Source organism: Drosophila melanogaster, chromosome 2L (genome assembly GCF_000001215.4).
Source record: "Drosophila melanogaster chromosome 2L".
NCBI lineage: Eukaryota > Metazoa > Arthropoda > Insecta > Diptera > Drosophilidae > Drosophila > Drosophila melanogaster.
In genome coordinates this window covers 17569978-17591306 of record NT_033779.5, presented here as the reverse complement: position 1 = coordinate 17591306, position 21329 = coordinate 17569978, and the positions used below count along the sequence as shown (strand labels likewise).

General features: G+C 39.9%; 1 protein-coding gene, 6 long non-coding RNA genes and 1 other non-coding gene across 12 annotated transcripts; 4 read left to right on the top strand and 4 right to left on the bottom strand.

Annotated features, from left to right (window-relative positions):
* Positions 1-39: 39 nt before the first annotated feature.
* Positions 40-2123, bottom strand: Oli (Olig family). Of its 4 annotated transcripts, none has more exons than NM_001299088.1 (3): positions 1728-2123; positions 496-1095; positions 40-435 (listed from the first exon to the last, which is right to left on the bottom strand). In NM_001299088.1, exons 2-3 carry the CDS (start codon positions 1065-1067, stop codon positions 309-311), a joined length of 699 nt encoding a protein of 232 aa, NP_001286017.1. In that variant the 5' UTR covers positions 1068-1095; positions 1728-2123; the 3' UTR covers positions 40-308. The 4 variants fall into 4 exon arrangements, with proteins under 4 accessions (NP_001286017.1, NP_001188830.1, NP_523592.1 ...); NM_001201901.2 differs by having other exon boundaries at positions 1728-1905; NM_078868.3 differs by having other exon boundaries at positions 496-1905.
* lncRNA:CR44410 (long non-coding RNA:CR44410) lies at positions 1607-1836 on the top strand. Its single transcript, NR_124339.1, has one exon. It is a non-coding gene; the product is annotated as a long non-coding RNA:CR44410 (long non-coding RNA).
* A 463-nt stretch (positions 2124-2586) lies between the features above and the next one.
* On the top strand, positions 2587-3104 carry lncRNA:CR44411 (long non-coding RNA:CR44411). 2 transcript variants are annotated; one of them, NR_124338.1, is made up of 1 exon: positions 2587-2875. It is a non-coding gene; the product is annotated as a long non-coding RNA:CR44411 (long non-coding RNA). The 2 variants fall into 2 exon arrangements; NR_124337.1 differs by having other exon boundaries at positions 2637-3104.
* Positions 3105-6211: 3107 nt separating this feature from the next.
* On the top strand, positions 6212-6582 carry lncRNA:CR45112 (long non-coding RNA:CR45112). Its single transcript, NR_124336.1, has one exon. It is a non-coding gene; the product is annotated as a long non-coding RNA:CR45112 (long non-coding RNA).
* Positions 6583-6838: 256 nt separating this feature from the next.
* lncRNA:CR45111 (long non-coding RNA:CR45111) lies at positions 6839-7398 on the bottom strand. The gene has a single exon (NR_124335.1). It is a non-coding gene; the product is annotated as a long non-coding RNA:CR45111 (long non-coding RNA).
* Positions 7399-11300: 3902 nt separating this feature from the next.
* On the bottom strand, positions 11301-11829 carry lncRNA:CR45698 (long non-coding RNA:CR45698). The gene has a single exon (NR_124334.1). It is a non-coding gene; the product is annotated as a long non-coding RNA:CR45698 (long non-coding RNA).
* Positions 11830-15816: 3987 nt separating this feature from the next.
* Positions 15817-16155, top strand: lncRNA:CR45358 (long non-coding RNA:CR45358). Its single transcript, NR_124333.1, has one exon. It is a non-coding gene; the product is annotated as a long non-coding RNA:CR45358 (long non-coding RNA).
* A 449-nt stretch (positions 16156-16604) lies between these two features.
* On the bottom strand, positions 16605-16697 carry mir-287 (mir-287 stem loop). The gene has a single exon (NR_047987.1). It is a non-coding gene; the product is annotated as a mir-287 precursor RNA (primary transcript).
* Between the last annotated feature and the right edge of the window lie 4632 nt (positions 16698-21329).

Below are 21329 nucleotides of genomic sequence, written 5' to 3'. Positions count from 1 at the left end.
ACCTAAATGACCAAACCCTTTTCCAACGACATACTTTCTACTTCAATAATACTTTATTCGGTAATATTCATCTTACACATATTGGTTGACATTGGGTAAATGCATAAATAAGAAATGCTTATGACAAAAATAAATATCACTGAACAGATTTTCACTTGGCTGCTCTGATAAGAGGCTCCTTATCAACCTCCTTTCGTCTGACTAGTACACAAGTATTTGGCATTTGCTTTCCAATTGACTTAAAAGTATTGCTCATTAATGGATTGCTTATCAGTTGAACCATAGTTTATGGTGGCCCCCACTCCTATTTAACTGCTGCTAGTCGGTGGTTCGTTGTGAGGTCCTTGAAGAAGAGCCTGCAACTTGGCAGCCGCCGGAAATGCACCCAAATCCAGTGGCGCTGCTCCCGTGGTGCTTTGTATATAGGCCAAAAGTCTAAAAGTAAAAGCATATATGTTAATAATTCCTATTGAGCGTGGTAATGAACTACGTTACCTTCTCAACTCCTCGAGAGCATTTTGCTGCATCAGAATGTAGTTCTTAGCCAGCAGCAAGGTGGCTATTTTCGACAGCTTTCGCACAGAAGGCGAATGGGCATAGGGAATCACACTTCTCAGCTCATCAAGGGCATCATTCAAATCGTGCATCCTTCGTCGTTCCCGGGCATTTATGTTCAGCCTTACCGTCTTTCCCTGGCGGTTTTTCTGCTTGCCACTGTTGGAGCCACTTCCGCTGGCGCCACCACTGGACACGGCCACCGTGGTGGTGCCACCACTGATGGCAATGGCTGCGATGGCGGCGGCCGTGGGACTCAATGGCTTCTCCGGAGCACTGGGCCCTGGTTTGTTCTCATCCGTCGGTGGCTGCTGGGACATGCCCATTCCCTGGGCATAGAAACCACCCAGACCAACCGATCCAAGTGGCGTCCGACGGCCGGGGACGCTTTGTGGTGGGCTGGCGGTGGGTGCTGGATGCTGGCCACCAAGCATATTGGCTGTAGGAGGTATTGGCATGTGTCCGTGGTTGGGGAGACCGGGAAAACCAAAAGCAAGATTCGAGGGATCCATTTTTTTGTATTTTATGGGACTTTTCCAGCTGTGAAAAAAAGGTTGAAGGGATGTGTAATCTTTTAGGGTAGTCCTTGCAAATCAAAGTTATTATGATGCAGGGTTGCATAAGAAAACTAAAAAATAGGGGTGAATACTCGTATGCTCAGCTGTTCGGTAGCGCCATCTGTCGGAATTTTATGTATTTAATAGGTTAGCAAAGCTTTTTATAGGTGGAGCATCTGTTTTGTGTTTTAACCCGAAATGGTTTAACAAATTGCAAACGTCTGTCAGGTATTCCTTAAATTTAATTAAAGCAAAATAATCGTTAAGCCTTTCGGAAATTCAAAGCCAAAATATTACGCGGTAGTCAGATTAACAAGATGAATATAAGCTTATCAAAGCTTTTCATAGGTGGCGCTGTGTAGTAGTCCAATTTAAGGGATGGTTTAATATGATGTTTCATGGCGAATACAATTTTAGCGGCATTAAATTTATTTAGGAGCGCAGCACTTCAGAAAACAATAAACTTTAAAATTATACGTCAATATATATAAATAATAAATTTGGCAATTATTAACCCAACGAAATGGATTATAAAATATGCAAAATCGACGCAGCACTTTATTTAACTTGCAGTTAATTCATGACACACTTAAAAGATTATTAATTTAAATTAACCACAAATCACAAGTTCGCCGGTGTACGAAGGGGACGAAGAGCACAGAGCACGGAGAAAGAAATTGCGGATTTAAACATTTTTAAAAATCGCACGCACCACAAACCAGGCAAAAAATTCAGATCCTGAATCGCAATCGGAATCGATGCGCGAGTGTGAGGTGCCCGGCAACAACAGAGACGACCGCGATTTTGTGGTGGGTTATAGTAGTCGCATAACGATTTTCCGATTTTCTCCGCTCACTCTCTCTCTCTCTCTCCCTGCCTCCGCCTATGCTTTCCAATCGCCCGTCTCTTTCGCTCTGTCAGCGAGGATGATTATAAACTTTTTGCCACCGACGCCACCGTCGCCGTTTGGTGTTAATCTCTTTCTGCAGAAGGAATATTATGAGCCACTATATAAAATGTGGGTCGGGTGTCGACGCCGGTGGTTGACGTTTAGTGGTTGGGCTTCGCATAATGCAGCATCCACACCAATACATACAGCACGATTATTACCAATACTCACAAAGGTGAATGAGTCACAGTTTCAGCACTAAGAAAAAAAAATGATTACTAATGATCGAAACCTTTTTGAAACATAACATATAGCATCAGATATACCCTACACAAAATAATAATAATTTCTAACATAAATCTAATCTGCTATTGAAAAGTTAACAATTACATATTTGCATTTAAAAATGGTATAAAATCATACTAATTAATAATCTATTCATTATTAATCATTATTTTGTATATTAAATAAAAGTCTGCATTTTTCAATTGGTTAAGTAATAATTAACTATAACCACACTTGATTGTAACGAAAACCAAAAACTTTTGTTATCTCTCAAAGTTGCATTTAATTGTTGAATATTATTTAGTGCAGTCAAATTTTTTACAAGTGTATGAAGTTTTTAATGCCTTTGCCCTGCCTGTCCGAAAATTCACTTTTCTTGTTGTTCAGGATTTTTATCGCTTCGCTCCTTTTCAACCCTGATGGCCCATCACCACCCCTCGCACCCTGAATCCGCCGGGTCCGCTCCTTTGTCTGTGATTTCAATTTCCATTGAAACTGAATCTAATCACATGCTCACTGCCTGCTGATCCTGGGCCGCCTGGCCAGTCCTGGATTCCTGTCCTAGGGGGTTGAACGAGGAACAAGGACCACGAATAGCCGTCCATAGCCCGTGCATCCTAGTATTTCGCCTATATGCCCATATACAGCATAGCTCAGAGGATGCCGCATCTGCATGGCATTCTCTACGTGAGCGAGTTTGTGCGTTTGCGAGTTGCCTGGAAATTATGGTATCGCATTGTTCAAAGCTGGAACAATGCCATAAATGGCACATGCCAAATATTTTCGTTGGCAAAGGCATAAGCTAGAAAAAGGTATGGAAAATGATAGGAAGTGCTAGGCAGATCTAGGCCACATATTTATTTATTTGATTGTATTTATTAGTTTTAAGCAATCTTTGGGTGTGGGTATATTTTTATTAATTTAAATATAAAAGGACACATTTTTCAATTAAGAGTATTATAAGAGTGTTTTTCAATTGAAATATTTTTTGAAATATTTAGAAATCCGCTGTTTAAATGACAACCTAACAAAATTATCATGAAAATCAAACATTTTTTTAAAAAGTCGTCCGATGAAGATTCTTTGTTAGTGCTGCTCTGATAAATATTTAAAATCAATCAATAGAGAATTTTTTTAATAATAAAATTTAATCGAAAAAATCTGTGAACATTCTTTTTTTTATCGACTTGTAAATTGTTAAGTCAAAATTTGAAATAATTTTTCGAAGATGCCTCTTTTAAAGTTATAAACTTTGTTATTTTACAAGTTCCATAGCTAAAGCAGATGTTTATTATCCAAAGCCAGCATCTCCATCCTCCTGTCAACTGCAATGCCCACTAATGACTTTCCACACTTCGGGCCTCGCAGGACATTTATGTATAAGTGGCGGAGTGTGTGTGCGTGGAGCTGCCTGCAGTCGTTTAGTCCTTAGAATAAGTCAAACTACGAGCACGGGCGACAGACCTAATGACTTCGCGCATGATAAATTTAATAATTTGCGCTGGCAACTTTTCCATTTGGCCTTTGTTTGCGCTTCCCTCCTTTCGTAGGGAAAATTATTGTGTCAGATGTTCGGGGCAGCAGTCACCGTATGCCATTATTTTCAATGAAATCCGGAATCTGGACAGCCCCTCTAGGCAATGCACCATTTGCTGCGTGATTGTGAGAGTTTTTTTTTTTTTTGGGTTTCGGGCTCGGGATCGGAATCGGGTATATTTGCAATCGCAGTGCACTCTCCCTTGTTGTAATTGTTCTGGGACTAATTCAGTTTATATATGCAGCATTTACATTGCAATTTACGGCGCTTCAGCTACGGCCAACACAATCATTTCGACTTTTCAACCCCGGGCCAGCCGAAATTTAAATTTTCGGTTTTTTCATTTTATGGCCACATTTTTATCAATCCATATACATATATATGGGCATTTGTCGCTGTTCCGTATCCGGGTTCCCGGATCCCAGGTCCGGCAAAGGCAATGAGGAATTTCATTATAATTTGCATAATTTATGCGCGACCGTGATTTGCATAATTAAGATTTGTACATTTGTGCATGCCAGTCATCATTAGCTTAGGTTCCGCACTGCGGACCAATTGTAAATGGCCAGCCCAGGGATTTTTTGGCTCGTACCTCGTGATCCGTCAAAGGGTTGTCATGGGTTAATGGATGACCCTCGAACTAAGCCACCGCGGGTATGGACATAAGTGGCTCTATTCATTTTGTGACGCTGTTAACTAATTTTATTAAATTATTCAATGTACTTTTTAACTATTAATGCAGTTTTTTAATATATCACAGTAAATATCATGGAAAATGCTTTTGAACTTTAGTTTTAAGGTATCTTTCATTCGAGCTTTAGACAACTTACAACCCTGACTTTTTCGTCAGGCAAAATTACAAATGCAAAAGCCTGAAAACCCCAATTTAATGTTTGGGTATGCGCAAATTAGACAAAACCATAGAATCCTTGGCTCTGTGGGGCCTTGGCTCGAACTAACGGCACTCCATGGGGCAATGTGAATCAATCATTAGCATTTTATTGTTGAAAAACCAATTGGGCACATTTATGAAGAGGCTTTTTCTGCCCTCCGCCCTGGCTTGTCCTCTCTTCGGAGATTCAGTTGATTCCTGGATATACGAGCATGGCTTCCTAACCTTATTATCGATGTGCTTTCGTTATATTGGCAATATTTATGGCAGCCATGACGGTTCGCCTAATGATTCCCCAGCGTATCGTTTTCAAGGTAGCACTTCCGATCCCCAGGCCACAGTCACACACACACGCACACACACGAACGCACTCCTGGCAGTGCCATATTTTATTTTGTTACTTTTATTGGCAGACGTCAACGAAATACAAAAAATGTGCCAATTGTACGCTGGGGAAATCGCTGCCGACTTGCGTTCAAAATAAGAAGCGAATGAAGATATATTTATCGCTCATTTCCGGCTTGACAGGCTTGATGCCCTTTCGCCATTTGCCATTTGCCGCAAGTTCTTCAAGCCAAGATAAACTTGGCCCATTTAAGCTAACAAAGGCAAAATACAAAAAGCAATTGGAAGATTTTGTTTTATTGGTATGTCAGAAAAGGAAAGATTTGATGTCGGCTTTGTGTGCAAAAATTGATAAAAGTCCATGATTTTCTAACCTTAGACGTAACTTGCTCAGATTTTCATCTTTAATTGTTCATATTGATGCAAGTTACCCACAGATTCTTAGTATAGGTTCTACAAAAGTATACCGCTTTGGAATAAATCCCAAAATACTGTGCGGTTCGCTTTGTTTTAATGTAATTCCCGTGAAAGCCATCACACTCTAAATTATTACCGATTTGCACACAAAACGTGGCTCGGAAAAAAGGAAACTGTAACGCACAGAATTTGATTTCGCCACTTTGATAGGATTTCTCATCCATTAGCCGAACTGAATGGATTGCGTCGAGCTCTTATTGATTACATCTAATGCCCATCATATGCGCTCTGCGTACAACCAAAAATAAAAAAAGAAGCGAAATAATAATAATTTCAGACAAAGGGCGAAGCGTGCAATATTTTATCAAATTATGCGATGTATGCAACTTCCTCCGCAGTGCGAATCCTTAACACCCCGCTGCCCACCCAGGCGTACTTACAATTTATCAGCATCAAATGGAAACCAAACAGCGAGGGTGAACCTGAACCCAGGACTTTTCCAGAGAGAGGGGATTGGGGTGGTAAGCCAGCTACAAAACAACAATAACAGTGCCGGAGCAATACCAATTCGAATTAAAATGCTGCTGATGCTGGGGCGGAGGACGAGTCTGAGGATTCGGCACCACCCCCAAGGGTGGAAAAGGGGTTGTTTGTCGGTTTCCCTTCGGTTCTTTATTCTGTTCGCTTCTCTTTTTTTTTGTTGTTTTGCGCGCGTTGTTGCAAATGGATATGGAATGTTACACAAACAAAAAGGGAGCAGGGTGGCCGTGTGGAAGTCGAAAAAGAAGAGCTCGAGTCCAAACCGAACACCAAAAGCAGAAACAGGATGGAACAAAAACACAAAAAAAATCGCAGGCCCGGACCACCACGCACAGGACACAGAAAGGACCACGCAACCGGGAACCAGGCGAAAACAAAGGGCACAACTTTGATGCGAGGGCCGAGGGCACAGGACGAAGGACGATGGTCCGTGGGTGGATCAGTAGGAGGAGACGCAGTCTGGATGGACCCAACAATGCCCAAGTACAGCTCGATAAATGTCAGCTGAGTCACCTCAGGGTCTCTGGACTACACAAATAGAAATCATAAATCATAATCATTAAATAAAACAATTTACAGGTGTCTTCAAGTCCATATTTTTGCATGTTATATACAAATTAATACTATTTAATAAAGTTATATGATATATAATAACAAAAGAATATAATAAAAGTAAGTAACATCATACTTATATAAAGGCTTTATATAAACTTAGTTTATAATATAATATATTATAATATAATATAATGTGTATACCAAAGTCACATGGGCTATTTCAGATTGAAAAGGAATACTATTATATTCTCTATTTCCGAAACATTATAACGTGTACCTTCTGTATCGTTTAGTAGCTTCCTTCTTTCGCAAGAAGGACTTCAAGTTCCGTTAGCTTTATCAATTAATTTGAATTAATTAGCTAGCTATTTTTCAAAGTGTACTAAAGCCGATGTTGCTGATGCCCCTCGGTGCGATTTGGGATTATGCGTCGTTCGGCCGAGTGGTGCACACGCATTTTTGATTATGCCCCTAACCAAAAGGCAGCCATGGCCTGCAATTACAATCGTAGTCCAGGTAACGGCAGAAGCCATTCGATATAGTACACTTATGTACACCCCCGGCACGATTTCCATCACCCCGTCCTTGGGAGAGTCAACTTTTGTTCGATTCCGTTCCTGTTGCTGATTTTGATGAATTATGCACTCCTCCCGGCTGTTGTCCTTGTTTGCTGGGTGGATGCTGCTCGACTGTGGGATGACAGTCTGCAGCAAATGGCTGGGCCGGCTCTAATGATGTGTCCTTGTTCCTAATGCTTTCAGCACAGCACTGCGATTAGGCCAGACTTCCCAATTCGGAAGAGGTGTGCATCGCCGGCTGATTTCTGTGCCGAGATATTGAATAATGCACGGCCGGGGGAAATTCGATTCCCAGCTGAATTTCGAGCCTCCTGCTTTCCCATGGGAATATTTTTCAAATGAGATCCTGCCGCCGGTCGAAAAGTTGGATTGCACTTGAAATAAAAATCTGGCTTACACTTGTTTGTTGTTGTTTATAACTTGATCTTCTAAAAATTTATGCAGTTTATATTTTGCTGATTTTATTGTTTAGAATCAAAGATTTTTTGTTGAAATGCAGGGTAGCACTTTGAATTCAGTTTAAAATGGGAAATATATGTAACAATTTTTCGTTCAAGTTGTTCGAATTATAGGACATACATATTTGGCTGTGTTGGTCAAAGCTAAATCTACTCCAAATTGCTTTTCGATACTGGCAGCTTCAAGCTCCGATATCCTTTAATCAGGACGCCTTAGCATCAGACTGTGCTACACCCACGACATCCATTAATGGCCAGCGTGCAGCAGAGCGTCGATGTGACAGCGGCTGAGCCAGGGATTCATAACAAATTGTTGCGCTGACGTTGATTAGACGTGGGGTGGAACTGGGCCGCTTCGCTGGACGGAAGCTAGTAACCACCAGAGCTACTCAAACTGCCAGAGCCCAGTAGAGTCGTTACACTTAAAAAAAAATTGAAAAGATCACCAGTATTGGGAATGAAAGTACATTAAAAGGCATTCGAGGTAGTAATATACATTACGATTATAAGTTAATCTAACATGACATGAGTAGTATTCACTCACACTTCACTTCACTTCATTAGCTCAGATTGCATATTTTAGCCAACATTTCCGCTCAGTGCAGCAAATCCCCTCGGTTGTAGTCCAGCATCAGTCACATCTTCAATTGAATTGAATGTACGTGTGTTCCTGACGGACGGAGCCGCCTCAAATTTTGTTTAGTTTTCGCTTTTCTTTCTTGTTTTTTTTTTTTTTTTGTTATTTTTTGTTTGGATAGCGGAGGTGTGGTGGAATACTGTTAATGACTGATTGTGCGTTTCTCGGCGCTTCGCCAAATGGAATTTTGATTGCATCCGCTTACGTGCCGCCTCCCTGGGAGATCATTAAGGGAATCCATCTTGGTCTAGTTAAATGTGTCACGTCAGCAATTATTTGGCCACATGAGGCATGAGTCGCTTTGGCCCTCCATTTCATTTCGCCCAGAGTTAAGGGGAAGACATCAAAATAATTTCGGCATAAATGCGCAATTTCTTGGGTTCCATTTTTGCATTTTGAATGATTCTCATTTATTTTATTGTGCAGTCGAGCGCATAAAATGTGCAATAATAAATATAAATGCTGCCTGCCGACCGGCGACGACTTTGTCCTGCTCCTCGAATTTCCACTTCCCCATTCCGCTCGGACTTAAAACTTTATGTGCATATAGCATTCTGTACACCCATACCATGCCATATTCGTGTCCCAGGACTCCGGACTTTCGGTCGGTTGGAGAGAGATGGACTTTTGGTCGCTGGCTGGCATCGTTAACATCATCAGTGAAGCAGTCAAATGCTAATAGCTGCCATTTCCTGCAGGTCCGGCATCGGAGAAAAGCCGAGAAAAGCGGAGCCGGGAGCGTTCAGGAAAATTATGCGCACAAGCGAAGTTGGGTTCTTCTCGGCGTTGAGCGTCTACTCTCTAGTCTTTTTTTTTATGTACATTCTTCATCTGTATGCTTTCCCGGTTCACTCAGTTTGTTTGTAGCCCCTCCACTGATTATGCTTTGGAAAAATAGTAGTTGTAGTAGTAGAAAAAATGAATGAGAAAAATATTGTAACTGCAAAAGTGGGAAAAAATACAACGAAAATGTTGCATTGTAAGTTCACCCAACGCCATTTACATTTTAGAATATGCAGCAAATTAAAACAGGAAGCGACTTTAACGAGGGGTAGAATATTTTACAATTTCAAGTGAATTTCAAAATCTGAAGTAGGCCTTAAAGGATCTTAACTTGTACCACTTCCTTAACATTTGATAGCAAAGCAAAAATCTATTTCGTTTTTTATTTCATTCTCGGATTTAAGTACATAAAAGTTTTAGTCGTTTTAAATGGTTTATTTGCCACCAATCAAAAATATTGTCGATTATGATGACAAGGCAAGTTGTGTTTAAGTTAAGCTAAAATACGGAAAGTCTTCGCCTTTTTTGCTAACGCCAGCCGTTTGAACTCAATTTTGGTCCAGTGAAAGGCCGACAACAAAGTGGATGAGGGCACTTTTTAGTTGGCAGCCAGGATGAGCTGAAATATGTTCCCCTGACTTTTAGGCAATCGGCAGCCAGGATGAGCTTAAACAAGGTCATCCTCTGTTGGCTGGTGATCGTCCTTATGGTATATGTTCCAGGTAACCACCTCCTCCAGAGAAATTGGCGATCTGTATGTCCGTATCAAAGATCTCCTCATTCGAAGACTGCAACTTGATGTTGGGAATTTTATGCTTGTCTCGTTTGCATTTCCTTAAGGTGGTTGATGCCTTCGAATGTGGTGCAACTGTTTTCACAAATGAGGCTTATTAACTGACACTCCAAATTGACAATTCTGCTAAAAATACAAATCTGGCTTTGTATCTAACTGATGGATATAACAAGCCACAAAAGCCAAACAGCCGAAGTGCAAAATATTCGTATAATAAAGAAATTCCACAAATCATTACGACACAACCGCAAAATATGAAAACCCTGTGGAAACTTTTTGACGTTCGAGCAAAAGAAACTCTGGAATGACGACATAATACCAACGTCAGAAAGAAAAAAGAGAAGAAAAATAAGTTTTGCAAAAGGACACCTCCGCGCACTTGAGTCCTTTTTCCTTTGTCGTTCTTTGACAGGCCCAGATAAATTGAATCAAATGAGGAACGAGCGACGATGTCGAGCACCGAAACTTTGCATGCGTCGAAATTCAATTCTAATTAACATAAATTTCCACAAATGAATGTCAACCGCAAGAAGCAGTCTCGTAACAAAAAAATAAAAAAGGAAAGAATCCAATACTCAATGTTTATGCGAGAAAATTATTTTAAAATAAAAAGGAGAGGTTTAAAAGCGCATTTGTTTTTATTTTCACTAACAAATAAACCTGAGTTTACTGTAAGCAACTATTTTAAACATTTTTCCCAATATGGCACTTTACGAACTCATGAATGTCGCAGCATAAACGTAATATCGGATCCACACGTCCTCACGGGCAACTTCTAATTTAATTTATGTAGCGAGGCAACTTTTTCAGCAGTCATAAGTTAAGCCGCCCCTCCAAACTCAAAGTCCCGTCGACTCACGCACAACAGGTGTGGAGTGGGCTGGGATTGGGCGCCCAGGAGAGCGCTTAATGCCAGGTCCCAACTTGATCCCGAGTTGCTCGCACGTGTGGATGAAGTACAAAGTCTTTCCTGGATATCCTGGGCGTGGCATCTCGCCCACAGCTTCCGGTTGTTCCTTTGCCGCACTTGCACGCCCATAGCTTTTAGTTGTCCTGTCTGTTCCTACAAGCTACTAATGAGCTCCACAACAATCGCAAATATTATTTGAGTGGAATTTATGGAGCGAAAGGGTGGGGCTTTGTTTGAATGGAATTTTGGGGCAATATTTAGTATGATTCCCCTTCTTTGAGTACGCCAACTATTTCGACTCCTACGTAAAAGGGTTAATTCAGCTTATTATTTGTTTATTTTCCAAATATTAATTTAAATGCTTTGGATTAAAAAAATATGAAGAACTAAATAATATACAATCAGCACAATTACATATGAGCTATGTAACCATTGTAACCATAATAAAAAGTTAAATTAATTATGTTCTTATGCTAATTTAAGTGAAAACTTTTTATGGAAGATAATATGTACATGTGCGAGTTTTGTTTAATCTAAATAAGCGTGTTAATTTCGCTATTATTTTAAAAAGCTTCATGGTTAAAAAACTAACTATGGTATTATACATATATTTACATATTAAAAAATTATGTTCTTTCAGAGTATCAAACTCTCGTTTTATAACGTAGTCCCCTGTAAAACATTTCTTACTTCATCTTTGGCTTTGTTCTTGGGGCAAAAGTTACCGGAAACGGAAATGGCATTTTGTGTTCTTCTCCAATTCGAAGCGGGCCGCTGGGGCGGACCAAAAAGTTGACTTAACTTTTCACTTGAAGTTGCCGAATAAACTTTAAATGAAGCAGTAAGAGCAGAAGGACGCGGTGCAGCGATGCAGATGCACATAGAACGGCGAGTCTTTCGTAAGGCAACAAATTTCGGTGGAGGCTGTCAGGACGAGGGATGGCCCTTTCCCAGGGACGTAGATAATGGCACGGCGGCGCATGTCAGGATCAGAATCAGGAAGCGCGGACGATATGCAAATTAGACACAAAATAATAGTGAAAAAATGAACAAGCGAACAAAGTGCCAGGCGAATGTAAATGGAAAACAAAGTAAATTCCTCTCGAATCCCTGCACGTAGCTCGCGGCCAAGGTGGTGCGTTCCATTTCCAATAATAAAGGGTGCATCTGGAGCAGCGGCGGCAGCCGCCGCTCGTCCTTTGGCCATTCGATATGCACAGCGTCATAAATAATGTTCAGCGTTTAATTTCATTTCCATTTTACGATATGATATTTGCAGGCAAAGGACTTCGCCGGCTGCTGTCGCAGCTCTCCGCACAAACTGACAGAATGGAAAGTGTGTAATAAAATTTCCAAATTGTATTTTTCTTTCGCGAAAGTTGTGCCTCGATCGGGCAGCATTTGATTTTATGATTTTCTGACAACAAACAGTTGGCAAGAACTATTGAAGAGAAGTTTCTCCTTTATATTGGTATTAAATTGAAAAAGTTTTCGTAATTGGAAAATTTATATACATAATTGTTGCTGGAGGTGTCTGAGAAATATACTTGAAGTTAAAATCTTTTTTTAACAGATGTTCAGTTGTGTTTGTTTTCGAGAATTGGCAAAGTCTTAAATCATGTTCACTTTCGACATCTAAGCAGTTTCTTAAACTGCTGTAATAAACTTTGCTTATCTTAATAAACTCAAAAGAAATTGCTTTTGTTCTGCTTCTCACAATTCGGAAATTTAGTTTGGCCAAATCCTATTGAATCTCGTAACCAAGCAAAATCAATCAGGCTTTGTTCACGCATTCTAAAGACAAGTTATTAAAAAGGGTATCCTTGCGTAACTTACAAACAATGTGCGGCAGCTCAACGCACAATATCCTGACCTCCAAGGCAACTAATTTACCTGAAACGCATTAACAGCAGAAGGATAAAATTGAGAAGTCCATCTAGCTGAGAGGCTTAGTCCTAATGCCATTTTACAATTGCCAACTTGGAGGAAAGCCTGTACAGCCTGAGGATTTGCATGTCCATGCTCGCATTTATTTATTGATTGACGCGAACGTGTGCGAGGATGTTCGCATACAAAGGACACAGCAGTTGGCCAAAAGCCGAGGGGTGGCTACTTCCGACCGCACCTTCGCCTTGGCAATAAACGCAGCAAAAGCCTCGAGCTTAGCAGCAGTCACTCAACAAAGAGGTCCGCCCATCTATCCCTGAGCTGCATATGTATATCTTCCATCTTCTGAGTTGCCATGACGGCGATTTAGCTTAGAGTATGTACCGTTCACAGGAAAAAATTACAACTACTTTTGTAAATGATCTGCTTATTATAAATTTAAACTACAAGGAAAACTGCAGAATATTGCAGTAAGTAAATAAAATAAGGCATTGTTTCATCAATTCGTATGTCTCTTTTTCAAAAGGTTTCACTTTCTTCTTTTTTTTAAGTGCACTTTTGTTGTGGGTGTGCGTAGAAGTAGTTGTTTAGCCATTGGTGATTTATGTCGCAGTACGGACTGCTGATGAAATGTGCTCACCACCTATGTGTGTGCCACCTACCTGCTGTCAGTCTGTCCATCTATTCTGTGTATTTGTCTGCCATGGTAGCTCAAATTATTATTGCCAAGTGCACTCGGGCGTATACGCAATGCTTTTTTCCACTTGAGCATGCCAGTTGCAAAAACAATAACAATGCATGTCTATCACTGAATAACTTCAATGCGGTATGGTGGTATTTTTGAAGCAGAATGACAGATGAACAAATACAGTAGCAATTGCCTCAATATTCAACAAATTCTTGAATAAGTATTTATACGTACTTCCCACTCATTGAATAAGATTTCAATTGCAAATTGTTTCATTTAAGTAAACACATTAATTACGAAGATTCAAGTTCTTCAGCTCTCTTTTTTGTGTTTTAAAGAATTTGAACCTTCTGTTTTTAAGTACTTTAGAGTACTTTCATTTTCGACTTGTTTGTGCTGAACTCATGCAGATTCATTTCTTGACTGGCTGCAAGCAACAATAGCAATTTGTGCTCCGACACACAATTGTGGATTATTCATTTGCAAAGTTTTTCTCGACACATCCCACATATATTTCCCCAGCCATTGTTCTTGTTGTCGCTGTTGTCAACGTAGATGTTGCTGCTGCACCAGCAACAGTAGCAACAGCAGCAGCAACAGCAGCAGCAGCAGCAATAGCAGCAGATGATGATGATGGCGATGTGCCGATGCTGCAGATGGGATTCCTGGTCTTCGGGCTGTTGTGATTCAGCTCTGCCATTTTCTGCGAATTAAGCCAATTTATATGCAGTCAGAGTACAAAGCATCATTGAGAAACGACAGCCAAAAAAAAAAAAGCAAAAACAAGCTATGGAAATTAATAATTGTTTATGAAAATATTCTTTTTTAATTGCTGGGCTGAAATATTGGCGTATTGGTGGGGCGACTGCCGCACTTCATTAGCGCGCAAAATTCGCAATGTTCGGAAATTGTTTTCCATTAGTAAAGGATGCAGCATGTGGGGTAAAAACTCCCGGCCGCTAAGCCTTTATGCATTTGATGGCTTTGTGACGTTGGGAAAGCAGCCTTGCCACATGTGGGCTGGCTTATGGGCAAAACTTTTGGCCCGCACCAACTCGTTAGACAAATTGAAAATGTTGCCGTCAATTGGCGCTTTTAGTTCAGCACAAAAGTTTTTCGTGTTAAAGAGAGAACGTTTTCTAATTAGGTTCTGACTAGAGCTGCCAATTTCTCATTTTCAGTATGAGTATAATAGCAGTTTCAAGAGAATTTTATAACGTTTAATAACGAGTGCTCAAAAATATACGATTGTCGAAATAGTTTTATATTATTATATTATGTAAATATATTAAAGAGCTTAAGTAAAAATATTTTGTTTCCAAGAACAAAATAATTGCTCTTGGCGTACACTATTTAAGCTTTATTATATACCTTCACAACGCCCAACTACTAAGCCATTCTCTTTTTTTCCCCGTCGCATAAATCCTCAGAGCAAGCAAATTTGATATTCCTTGTATCTTTGCATCTCACAAACGCCAGCTGTCCGAGTCCTGCCTTGTTGCTCATAGTTCAATATTTATTTGCGCATATTAAAAATACTTCTGCCATATAGTTCAAACGGCAAACAGCGAGCCAACAGATATATGAACAGAAACTTACTGAATAAATATTTTTGCAATAAAGAGCATAAACTTACTACACACACAGCTGTGTGCGTGTTTGCATGTCCAATAAGAAGGGAAAAGTAGTCTGAGACTAGAACTAACTGCATGCACATGTCAGGGCCAAAATGTACTGGATAGAATCTTTTGTATTCTTGACCAGGCTTATTTATTCTGTTGCATGTTTGCCCTGCTTAAGCAAAGGACAAACAAATGAATCTCAATTTTAAAATAGATTCTATTTGCTGAGCCATTCAAGTGAAAATTGCACAGTTCAAATAAGCGCTATCATACTGTCGATTTAAATCTTGGCTAAGCCACTCGAAGCTTTGGTAACCAGCTAACCTACAAAATTGTTACCTGACCGCATCTTGGCACCCAAGAAAATCTAATAAACAAATGCCTGTCAACGGGCCTCCTATTTACGTACATACATAATGTTGCTATATACTATGGGTAAAGGCAAACAAAATTTAGCACATAAGAAGCCATCCCGCGGCAAAGAAAACTTTTTGGACTCCAAAAAAAATAAAAAGGATGACATGCCACAAGCAAGCCAACCAGCCAGCAGAGCACTCATCGATCCATTAAAACCCAAAGTCTGCACACGAAAACGAAAAATGGCAAATGGCAGCAGGAGCAGCAGGAACAACATCAGCGTCAGCAAAAGCATCCCAAAAAGGACTCAAGGACTCGTAGGTGGATGCGGCATATTTGCAGCTGCGACCGCAGACCGGAGAGACTGATGAGGTTAAGCTGCCAGGGCATGAGCACCAGGTAGTCAAGGTTGCCATGCCAACGAGAGCATTTGTGTGCGTTGCCCATACGCCATGTTGTGCGCAGACCGACAAGTGGGGTTTGAGCCGTGGCTGTGAGGGCTATAAAAGCCGTTGCCATGTACAGCCCGCCGCAGAGATGTCTCGCCGTTGCCGTTGCCAGGTACACCTCTACATCCAATCCTATCCTATCCTATCCTTTCCATTATCCTGTCATGGGTCCTGGGCGACTCTCAAGTGGTTGCCGGCTTCAACATTGTTCGCCCTGCCTCGTGCAAGTTGGCAAAACTGTTGGAAAAAGTAACATTTCAGTCGACCTGGGAACTGAAGAGCTCAAGTGCCAAACAAGATTTAAAGTTTGATTAGTTGCAAAATAGAAGAAGAGGGATTGAAGATTTCCGATAAGACAAATTCTATATAAATGTAAAAATGAAATAAAATGTATTTAATTCTCTTTATAAACGTATGCAATCGTAAGGGACAAATTAAATGTTTTATACATTAAAATATTTGTGGATGTAGTTTAAATTATATTATTATATGAAAATTTAAGTTTATCTATTAGTATTCTTATTATAAAAATAATACAAATTTTATGATAAATGGAATGGAAATGGCAATGGACTTATTACTAATCAGAATCTGCAATTCCCCTTTTTAAAATATACTACAAAACACTTTATAAAATTTCTGCCAGTGTAAGCAATGGCGCCTGCGCCATTTGCCTTGCTGGAAAAAACATGGCTGCGCTCACGGCCAACGGACACACACACAGGTCCCCAAGCACACCCACACACCCGCACACACCAGCTGAAGACAGACAAAGGCCATTTCCCCTTAACAAATGAGCAAATACAGGCATACACTAACCCACACACACGTACACAGCGAGAGAGTAATTTCTTCTCCGACGTGTTTTGCTCACAGTCGTGCAAACGATTTTCAACACATTTACAATTATTGTAAATGTGTGCAAAATTTCAGACCCTACACACCCATACATCCCCGGCGTCCTCTGTGAGTGGGCTTACATACATACATTGTGTGGGAGTGAGCCATTAGGGACTGGGTATCTGTGTGTCTGTGTGCAAAGTGAACATTCGATTTTACCGGTTGTTGCTTTTTGCCGGTTTTTTTTTTTTGCTACCACTGGTGAGTGGCGGGGGATGTGAATGCCAAAAAAAAAATGTGGGTCGGGGTGGCACAATGGAGGAGCAGCGAACCCCAAGGGTTTTGGGGTTCATACACCGCTCTCTGAGTCTTTCTTCTCGTCGTTTTGGGCATTTGAATTCTCTTTCATTTTGGCTTTTTTTTTGTCCACTTTGGCATGATGTTTGCCTCTTGTCCTGTTTCGATTTCTCGGCAAAGCCACTTGGTCAAGTCGAACCATTGTTTGGACCGTTTCCACTCCAGGACTGCGATGGTCCATCACAGCCATCTATCTAACTGCTGCTGGTCAGGTCCGGGACATCCCCACGGAAATACGTTTGCAGCATGCTGATGCCGAGCGATTTATTATGGCCAAGATAATGATGCTTCTGCCAGCGTGTTTCATTGCTGGTAAAAAGAGCGAACATCAGTGTATAAGTTGCGGTAAAGGGCTGATGACTTTCTTTAAGTGGTAGCAACAATAAGATTATAAAATGAGGTCAAAGCAAAATTCTGCTAAATTGATAAATGAAAGTTGTTTTTATTTCCCAGTAATTTTTTATGATTTCCATTTGTCCTGCAGCTTTGATTGCAATTCATTTCCTTGCCATGTTTTTCATATTACGCTGCATATTTATTTGGGCAATCTATGAATGAGTAACAAGTAAAGAATTATTTTCATGAATTTCGAAGTGATGAAATCAGTAACACGCAGATTAGCTGTCTGTATATATTCGTTGGAAATACAAAAAAGTGGAATATATATGTTATCAGATGGATTGATTCCCAATGAGCAATTAATAATTTAGAAGCATTCCGATTTATTTATAAATAATTTTCCACAGACATGTTGCTCCGCCAATCGATCTGTATCTCTGCCTGTGTTTGTGTGTGTGCCGTGGCTGTGAAGGTGTGAGAACACCGCTCGATGCGGTCGTTGTTTCTGGCATACTAATGGCCGGCCAGACGCCATTGGAAACACCAATACAAAGGCACTTAAATCGCAACGCGATGGCCGCCATTGTTGTGGCCATTGCGCGTAACGTTTTCGCGTTGGTGTGGCGCGAAAACAACAAAAGCGACGAAAAACAAGAAACGAATTTATACACTTAAAAAAACCAGGCTTAAAATACGTTTTAAATTCTAAAGAATTAAAAACGTATTTATTATAAAAGATTAATGTTCAATGATTTATTTCTTCGCTTGACGAATATTTTAATAAGTTAATATACACATAATAGTTCATCAGAAATTCTGCCATTGCTACTCTGAAAGTAAGACCATCCATTTCTTGAGTGTAAAATGCACATATAGAACGGCAAACAACAAATGTTCAGACAGCCAAATGCAACGACAAAAAGCTGCATTGAGTCGACTAAATGAAATGAAATCAACAGGGCCACCACCCCAAGGATACGAAAATGGAAATGCAACGTTGCCAATTTTTCGCAGGAAAATTCGTTTTGCTTTTCAGCTGCTGCTGTGCCTGCCATGTGATATTGGTAGTGAATCCATTCCAACAGCCTCATTAAGCTTCACTGAATTTAATTGCCATGTCTCTGTCTCTTTTTTTTAATGATTTGTAAATGAAAAATAAGCGTTTCATTGTTCACTCTTTAAATGCCATTTTCGTATGGTTTTATTGCTGGGCTCGGCCCTTTCATTAAATTAAATTATTTTTCCAATGGTTTTGCGTGTTTTTGAAAGGCAATTAATAAAATTGAAATTGTTGAATTTCCGCCGCAGCACTTTTAGAAAAACTGCAGCCTAGTTGTGGCAGTTAGTTGGCCAATTTTAATAAATTAAATTGTTGCCTGCAGAGCCAATTCTACAACATTTGGTCAATTTATGGTTGTTGTAAAAGTTTTTCCTGAAATTTTCTGCTGCGCTCTCTGGCAAATTGATTGGAAAATATTTATGGGACGGGTAAGAGAACTTTAAAACAATTGTGTACACTATTATAAAGCAAATTAGTTTGTCAACAGAGAGCGTAAACGAGGTACTTATTACTATAATGATGAGAAATCCAACGAAGACTGATTCGTACATAAATGTAAAATGAAGCTCGCTTTAAATATTGATACTTGAGACTTAGTAGTAATAAGCTAATGAGTTTTCTGTTTGGAATACGATAACGGCACTAGCAATGATTGCATTTTGCAAAATCACTGAAGATATTTATACGAAGTGATAGCCAATCTAGGTATTAAGAAAATTAGCAGATATATGATAATCATTAAAATCATAAAGGCTTTCTGAACCAACATATACATGTTTATTAATAAACCATGATCAGCTCTATGACATGTTAAATTAACTTTTAAAAATGCACCAAAATTGTGAACATTTTCAGGTTTTAAATAACTTCATAGTAAGATAAAGAGTTAAGAAAATAAATGGGAAGTTTTTGAAAAAAAAAATAACTTTTTGGTTATACTTCACTTACACATGCGGTCTATCAGTTTTTTATTTTTCCCAACGGACTTCCGCTGATAATAAAATAAAAATAAATTTCGGTATGAACTTTAGCGCCCAGACCGAGGGAGCCAGTCACATGTGAAAGACGATGTCGGCGTTGGCGTCATTGCTTTAATTTATAGTAGAACTGTGAAAAATATTTCCACACTCTTCGGCACTTTTCTTTTTCTATATATTTTTAGCAGTCCGTGGCCAAGGCGTTGCCAACATTTTCTAGTATTTGCGCGCTCCAAAAACCACTTTTCATGCCCGTCAGTTGCAGCTGTTACTATAAAAGCGAACCGAGAGCCGACAGCCGGGGCCAATTCTTTTTGGCCCCCTTTTCAGCATTTTAGCCCCATTCCCCGTTCGCCGTTCTCCGTGGCTGTCTTTTTATTCCCACTGAGTGGTAAAGAGGAAAATTTCCAACACCAAACTAAAGGCATTTTTCCAGTGGCTGCCTTTGTCTAGCAAGCAATGGATAGAATTTTGTGCCGAAAGAGGGAAAAGCTTGTTATCACTCGGTGCCCACATCTGTCACCTTCTATAAATCAGCCAAGCAAGCACACATCCACTGGCATATATAGACATTTTTATATGGAAGAGCGAAGCATCCTTTATTGGGTGTGTTCACGTTGTGGCATTCGAAGACTGTGTCCTGGCCGCTTTTATTATTTTGCAACTAATTCCCTTAATGGAAACTTGCACAATCATGTTAAGAAGAAATTGTTGTTGCAAATAAAAGGAGTGGCATATGTGGCATACATACAGGACATACTCTTATTGGGTTTTTAAAAGAAATTCTAGACTGGACAGAAGGCAATACATAATCAAGCGACTGCTCTTCAGAATTAAGTTTGTTTTTATGATATTTACGTACGAGAATATACTTATGATATACAAAATAATTTTGTATTATATGACATTGGTTACGAATTTGGATATTAACTTAATGATGCAGAAGCTGTAGCAAATACTTATAAAATCCGCCTACTTGAAAGCATCCTGTCTGCCACTTTCTAACATACATTTGAAAGTCATTTCGACTAAAAATTCCTCAAATTTGACATTTTACATATGTACATATCCGCCTTGAGTATTTTGTCTTGCCGAAACCGCGTGGTTTTAATATGCAAATATTAATGGATTGCAAATCCAGTAGCAATCCAAAGAAGAAGTAAAACAATACGAATCTGGGGAAGAGTATGCCCGAGTGTTCCACATCCATTCGCTTATGGATGGAGAGCTGAATTGCTCTTACGCATAAAATATTAGATGCTGCATTGCAATTGTTGCCTTTCCATGTTGCGGGCGTTGCATTGTCTTTGGGCTCTGGAAAGTGGAATCTGGGTGTGCCTCCAGCCTATATATTCCGAGCATTTTCCTATATTTTCCGCCATTGTAAGCCAGCCACCCGAAACCCATGCCAACACCACACGCCTGTTGTTCGTGCTGTCGCATTATTCTTCCGCATTTGCTGCCACTTTTCTTTATCTCTACGGCAGCAGGAGCAGCTCAGAGAGTCCTTTTGCCCTTTGGCCCCCCCCACTGCAGGATTCAATATCTCGTGTTACATTTCATTGCATGCACAGATTTATTGTAGAGTAATGGGAAACGCAGCTTGTTACTCGGAAAATGTGTGCGAAATTCCTCTTATGCCCCCCGTGTTATTAGATTTTTGCGAGGGGTTACGAGATACATTTTGGTGTTGCTGGTCTGACATTGGGCAGAACAAAGTCGTAAGCCTTTTTAGCTTAGCTTGCAGTTCTGCTTTTATTCGACTACTTTTAATGGCAAGAACGGAACTTTTATGATTTATTTTTCGGCACGGGCTTTTCTGGGTTTATTGTTTTGAGCCGCACATGCCACACATGCATGCGGCTTAAATTTTGATTCGGCTTTCCTCTCAATTTGATTGCCTTGAATATATCTTATCCATTTATCCACGGCAGAATTCAATTAGTTTTAATTGGAATATCTACTTAGCCAAAAGCCATGAAAATTAATATTAATATGCCAAATTACTTTCTTTGAAGCTAC

Bases quoted from the DNA above. Each gene is read 5' to 3' on its own strand.
- Oli (NM_001299088.1), bottom strand. From the start codon at position 1,067: ATGGATCCCTCGAATCTTGCTTTTGGTTTTCCCGGTCTCCCCAACCAC. The intron at 436-495 runs GTAACGTAGTTC...TTTTACTTTTAG, and splicing joins GCTCTCGAGGAGTTGAGAAG to ACTTTTGGCCTATATACAAA.